Below are 6875 nucleotides of genomic sequence, written 5' to 3' on the forward strand. Positions count from 1 at the left end.
TCCAATTAGACATCTAATTCAACAATAGACTTTAGTTGCCACATTCAATAGAATACTAGGATAATGTAGCCCATATTTTCACGCCATTTTTAAGCGCTCATCAGTAAAGAAATTCAGGGAAAATTTTGATGCTCTCGTGTTAGTCATTTTAATATCAAATATGAAGGAATTCGGTTCAACATAGGACTTCCTCATCACCACGAGCTAAGATTAATTGGAGATCCAGCGGAGGTTTGGCATGAATAGCATATTTTATTTTTAGAGAAATTTATTTTATGTTTTAGATTTGCCACTTTTATGTTCATTATTCATTGGTGTCCCGAATATTGGAGTTTGAATTCATGTGTTTGAGACAAACAGTTCTTTTTTTTTTTTTTTAATGTTTGTTTGTGTTTCCAGTTTCTGCCTCCAAGTTTAAAAATTCACCCAGACCTGAATACTTTAAATTTTGAGGTGATTCTAGTTGGAAAGGATAGCCTTATGAGTTATCTATCCCTCGGATTTGAAATCATGAATTTGGATCTATAAAACTCAAGTTACGAATATTTTCTCAAGAGCTGTCGGATTGTACCCGGGAACAGATTTTCCTCGGTTAGAAAGAATTTTTGACCAATCTATTGATTGCATTTATTTACGAAATTTTAATTTGTAATTCCCCTATGTGTATACTGTCTACAGTTAAAATTTTGTAAATTTTGGACTTCATTTATGTGTCAAACAAGATTTATTTCAGAAAGTCGTACAAGTTGAAGTAAAAAATTTCCACACGAAAATTTTCTTAAATTTTGTAACAAGTTCTCCAGAGCCTTAAATGTTTTTATTATAGGTTAAGCTGCTACATTTTATGAACTATTTTGGGAGAATTTTATAAATTTAGGGTCTTTGTAATGTCACGAGTTCTCGGAGCTCGAGGCGTTACAACGACTCGCTTACAACTCAGTGTGTTCTTTATCATTAGGACCACAATTAATTTTTGTAAATTCTATTTGATCGAGGATCTTTTAAGGAGTCAATTTAAAATTATGTTACATATGGAAATTATTATAAAACAAACCTCCGTGCCCCCCTGGCTGCATGCGGTAATATTCCAACAAGCAAGTGTTTTCTGAAAAAATAAGGGCAAAGCTTTTTCCGCCGTTTTACTTCTAACATGAGAATTAATTTTTAGTGAGGAAAAGTAACGGAGGTATTTAGATAGTCAAAGTTCTTCAGGTTCATACCTGTTTTGCCTTGGATATATTTATAGGTGACTGAAACCATGGGAACGTTGGGCGGTTACAGTGCCTCGTGTCTCATATAATATTTTCCACTACCCCAACGTTTTGAGTAGGGGGTCTCTAACTATCTGATCGTTGGTTGCGTTCGCGACAGTTGTTAAGCGATCTCCATCCAAGTTACTGATATTTTTTATGGCTAAGTGTTGGGTCAGCCGCGTAGTGGTTGATGGTCCCATGGGGGCGATGGCTCGGTATAGATGTAAAATACTCGTGGGGATTGACGGTTGGGCATGGACGTAGAGTGCTCATGGGATCGACAGTCTAACATAGATGTAGAGTACTCATTAGGGTCGATGGTCGGGTATGGACGTAGAATGCTCATAGGGGTCGATGATCGGGTATGGACATAGAATGCTCATAGGGGTTGATGATCGAGCATGGATGTAAAGTACTTATGGGGGTCGGCGGTCGGGTACTGGCGTAGAGTTCTCATTGGGGTCGACAGTCAAGCATGGATATAGAGAGCTCATGGGGGTCGACGGCCTAGCATAGACGTAGAGTGTTCATAGGGATCGACGATCGGGCACTGATGTAGAGTGTTCATAGGGGTCGACAATCGGACATCGACGTAGAGGGTTGATAGGGTCTACGGCCTAGTATAGACATGGAGTGTTTATGGGGCCAATGGCCTAGCATAAATGTTGGGTTCTTATAGTGGTCGACAAGCCAACATGAATGTAGAGCGCCTATTGAGTAGTCTTCACCTTGTTGGTCATCGTAAATCACATATTATTCTTATCTTTCTCTTTATCAAGAAAACATGTATAAAAACCAATCACTTTTCTCTCTATTACTCCCTATTGCTTCATCGACAAGAAAACATGGAAAAAAAATAAGAGACAGTCTTCAAGTACAGAAGAAGCAGATACAGAACATTCGCAGCACACACATGCAGTTGAGGGATGGTTTGTTTTTTTAAATATAACTATTTTTCTTCTGAGAATGAATAATTTTGTACAAGTAGAATTATTCAAAAATAAATAAATTCATTTGTCTCTCCGTGACTGCCTAACATCTCATGGACTAATGTTTGATGCTATTCAAAATATTTTCGATTTTTCCAATATTTTGAGCATTTTGAAAAGGCATGGGCCTATAAATACCCCCACGCCGTTGTGTCTTAAGCCCGTCTGTCGTCACGCTCTCCCTCGATCTCGATCCGAATTTCGATTTTCAGCTTCTCACTAGGATTTTATCACTGCAATAGTAAATCCTTAAACCTTCGTTAATTTCCCCTTTCCTCTCTAGGGTTGTCAGGTCTCAATCCCGAATTTCACAAATCAAATCCAGCGAGAATTTCGAATTTTCGCCATCCAGTTTGAAGCTTCCCCGCAAAATGTAAGTGACCTCTAAGTATACTCTTAATCCAGAAATATTATTATTTACCGTCGACAAGCGCGCACCTAGGGTTTTAAGAGTATTTGAATAAGTGCTGCGAAATTTCGGCGGCAAGGGTTAAAAGTTTAGAGCGGAGTTCTAGTAGGGTTTTTCGACGTAAAAACCCTAAATGATTCAAGAATCTGAATATGAGCGATGGAGGTAAAGCGGAGAGCAAGACAGGGAAAAAGAGTCGAATTACTCGAGCTGGTGAGGATAACTTCGGCCGCGCAATATCAAAAGTTGCCGTGGCACAGATATGCGAGAATGTTGGGTTTGAGAGCTTTAATGAGTCGGCACTTGATTCCCTTGCTGACTTGGCAATCCGTTACCTCCTTGACCTAGGGAAAACTGCTAAATTTTATTCAAATTTAGCTGGTAGGACTGAATGTAACGTGTTTGATATAATTCAGGGGCTAGATGATTTGGGCATGTCGACAGGGTTTTCAGGTGCTTCAGAGGTTGAATTTAATTGTACAATTAGTTCAGGTGTTGTAACAGAGATTAGAGGATACGTGGAGTCAGCTGAGGAAACACCATTTGCGCAGCCAGTTCCGCATTTTCCGGTGGTTGGAGAATGGAGGTTGATACCAAGTTTCTTGCAAATGGGTGAGATGCCTGGCTTTAAACATATTCCAGAGTGGTTGCCAGCATTTCCCGATCCCCACACTTATATACACTCAGCCATGTGGAATGAAAGGGTTTCTGATCCTCGCACAGACAAGATTGAGCTAGCAAGGCAGCATAGAAAGGCAGAGAGGGCTTTGTTGAACTTGCAGCAGAAACTTGTGTGTAATGGGCTGCCAGTGGCTTCAACATCTGCTGAACCAGATGATTATAGGAGTGGGTTGGAAGTTAATGATATTGAGAACCAAGTTTTGGCTAATCTTCCAGAAGATGAAGACCAAGATGAGTCTCCTGCTATTCTGTCCGGTAAGCGCTCTGGTGAAGCAAAGATGGAAAATCATGTTACTTTGCTGGAGATGTTTGCTCCCGCTGTTGAGGCAATGAAGGATGGGCTTTCTGATTCTGGGAATGAGGGGGAGAAGAATTTTTTGAGCAAGAGGCCTGATGGTCTGGCTGCTAAGTTTTCTGGTGAGGTGCGCACGGAAAAACATGTTTCTTTTCTGGAGACATTTGCTCCTGCAATTGAGGCAATGAAGGATGGGCATTCTGATTCTGGAAACTATGGAGAGAAGAGTTTTCCTGGCAAGAGGCCTGCTGTTTGTTTGGAGTTCAAGGGAGATAAAAATGTTTTTGGTGAATCATTGGATTTGAGGATCCGGAACAAGAATTTTGGCCGGACAGCACCCTGTTTTGGACGCGAGGACGAGAAGGATGACAAGAAGAGGAGGGTTGAGTTTATACTTAGGCAATCCCTGGAAAATCAACAGGAGCTGACTTAGATGTATATTAGTTAGTAGTTCATTGATTGACTTGGTGGAAGGGAATTATTATACTCTGTTCAGAAAAATATCGGTTGATTAGAATAGTCAAAACCTGAACTGTAGCTCGGCTTGTGAATGTGTTGAGAATGCATCTAGGAACTGGACCCTGTTTTTTCGAGGTACGCAAATGGTTGTTTCAGATTTCTCCATTCATCTATAGTGTGATTTTTTTCACAAAGAAAATTGTAGCTTTCAATATTTTTTATATCGATAAATTAATCTTAGCTTATGCATTTTATTCTCTGCTTTTGATGATCTGTTGGTGATGGACCCTTTTTTATAGCTTACATGTCATTTAAGGTAGATCTCTCCAAAATCTTACGTGGTGTGAGTAAAAGTAAATAATTTACTCGTGGACATCTGCACAGGGATATTACAGTCTCTCCATGAACCCACAATATCACCTTCCAAAATATGGGAAAGAAACAGCTAGGGTTTTTATTTTCTTTGTTCGACCTGTTCAAAAAAGATTCTGTGCGCATCACGTCCATTCCAAACTCGAAACAGGTTCCCCAAAAACTTTCAGCCTCATCAAAAGTCTTTGCTTTGCTTTCTGCTTGTTTCAACTTTCGTACATGTGAATCATTTCTTAATTCCCAACCGTTGTGCCACACTTTGGTTTGTTGCGGATACTTTTGACTGAAAACTTATGTAAATCATTACTTCTGCCAATAGTGCAACAAAGAAAAATTATAAACTATTGATTGTTATTTCCCTAATTAATCTCATGTATCGTTCAATCTACACCTATAGAAAATTGAAAAAGTTTCTTAGATCAGCACACATTATATATGAACTGAATATTTGTCTGAAATTTCAGATAACTATCTTATAACTTTGTCATTATTTATACTGAATGGATTTTAAATAAGCTAATCATAATTTCCTTTGGTGCATAAGAGAAACAGCAGTGACAATATCATAAGACGTCCATATGGTACAAATCATAATGCAATAATGTAGTTAAAAATAAAAGATTTATTCCCTTCATCTTTCATCTAGAACACTCATTGTTTTATCAAGTAGGCTTAATTATGAAAAATGACTTCAACGAAGTGTCTATACTAGGAAGAAAAACTCAACATGTAAAATAAAGGGGATAGATTATTATGATAATAAACCACAAACCATACAAAACTTATATTTTTGTTGCTAATGGAAATTAAGAAAACATATCATTTACCAAAAATAGAAATTCTCCTTTTGTTAATAAGTACCCTAAATTACTAACATCAAATCTATGCTATTCTCCATCTGTATACATGCTAGCAAGTCGATTATATATTTTGAGAGCAGACATAATGCTGTATGACATGAACAATCTTGATAAATTGATTTCAATAAATAATGTACACGGGGAAGGAAATGGGTAATACAATGTCCTTGATGAGTTGATTTTGATTTTTTTAAACACACACACACACACACACAAATAAAAAAAATGTGAGGGGACATTGATATATATATCAAAATATTATTCCGACTTTTGTTGTAAAAGATATGAATCATGACTTATCTTTTATGGTCAAATATAAACATATAACACATGAAATTTGATGAAAAATGGCGAAATAAATGATAAATTAAGTAACGATTGGACATGTCTATGAAAATAGGAAATTACTAAGGAAGCTTCTTTTGGTTACCATGCTGCTTTGACAAGTAGATATAGTATTTGATTTACTTTCCAAATTAGACATTTATTTTAGGAAATATGATTTAGTGTTTGATTTAATAGATTTAGATTTTATAGTATTCTCTTACTTCAATTAGGATTAGCCTATATAAACGGACTTATGCATTGTAATAAGGCATAATTTTGATAATGAAATAAAGATATTTTCTCTCTTAAATTTTTGCGTCCGTTTGTCTAATTCCTCTTCCTTTCTATCTCCTCCTCTTCTTCTCTTTTCCCCTCCTCTCTTCTTCTTCTTCCTTCCTTTCTTGATCTTGTTCTATATTGCACCCTACGTCAGTATGCCATAACTTCTAAACTTATATTTATGCATCATCTTTTTGTTTAAAATTAATTTTATATATTTTGTGTTCAACCTCAACCAGTGATTTGCCTGCTTGGGCTGGGTCTCATAACCAAGGTAAGTATATGTTTGGTTAAAATATTGCTCGTGCTTTTTTTTTTTTTTTGGTTGTTATTTCTGTTTCTTTCTTAGCTTGGTGGAAGTGGTTCAAGAGGTTAAAACTGTAATCTAACTAGAGCATCCATTCCTTTTTATAAATCAGCTTCAGCAAGCTGATATCCTAGGAAGGTTAATGGGTTTGAAGTTAGGAACCAATTACATTTAGTTTCCACATTTTAGGTTAGTTTTACTTATTATTATCCATCAATCCATATTAGGAGAGGAATTTGCTGCAACCTGATGACCATCCTCTTTCCCCTGATGGCTACTCCTGCCATATTTAACCCCCGACAGCAATTAAATAAGTCAGTGCTCAACCATTAGCTACGTCGGATGGGAAACTCAAGTCTATTTTACTTTTTCCCCTGTTCACTCAGTTCATTGGTGTTCTCAGCATTAGAGTGGGCTATTTCTAAAATTTGTAGTGTGCACAAGGTGAATTGTTCGATAGTAATATCAATAACCACATTTATGCTGTGTTTTGCAACCTGGATTTAGGATCCATTAGAAATCCAGCGTTTGAATTTGTAGTTGTTAACGTGAATTTTAATTAAATACACAAGCATGTGTTGAAAGGTTTTCTTTTGTCTTTTTGTCACCCCCCCCCCCCCCCCCCCCCCCCCCCCTCTCCCCGT

The 6875-nt window shown here is 37.3% G+C and overlaps 1 protein-coding gene across 1 annotated transcript; it reads left to right on the top strand.

The window, feature by feature from the left end:
• The first annotated feature begins 2367 nt into the window (after positions 1–2367).
• On the top strand, positions 2368–4342 carry LOC111365285 (transcription initiation factor TFIID subunit 8-like). Its single transcript, XM_022985733.1, has one exon. The coding sequence runs from the start codon at positions 2804–2806 to the stop codon at positions 4058–4060; it is 1257 nt and encodes a 418-aa protein (XP_022841501.1). The 5' UTR covers positions 2368–2803; the 3' UTR covers positions 4061–4342.
• The last annotated feature ends 2533 nt before the right edge of the window (positions 4343–6875 follow it).

This window comes from Olea europaea, chromosome 2 (assembly GCF_002742605.1).
Source record: "Olea europaea var. sylvestris chromosome 2, O_europaea_v1, whole genome shotgun sequence".
In the NCBI taxonomy this organism is placed as follows: Eukaryota; Viridiplantae; Streptophyta; class Magnoliopsida; order Lamiales; family Oleaceae; genus Olea; species Olea europaea.

What these genes read in the sequence shown, in the direction of transcription:
- LOC111365285 (XM_022985733.1), top strand. Translation starts at nt 2,804, where the DNA reads ATGAGCGATGGAGGTAAAGCGGAGAGCAAGACAGGGAAAAAGAGTCGA.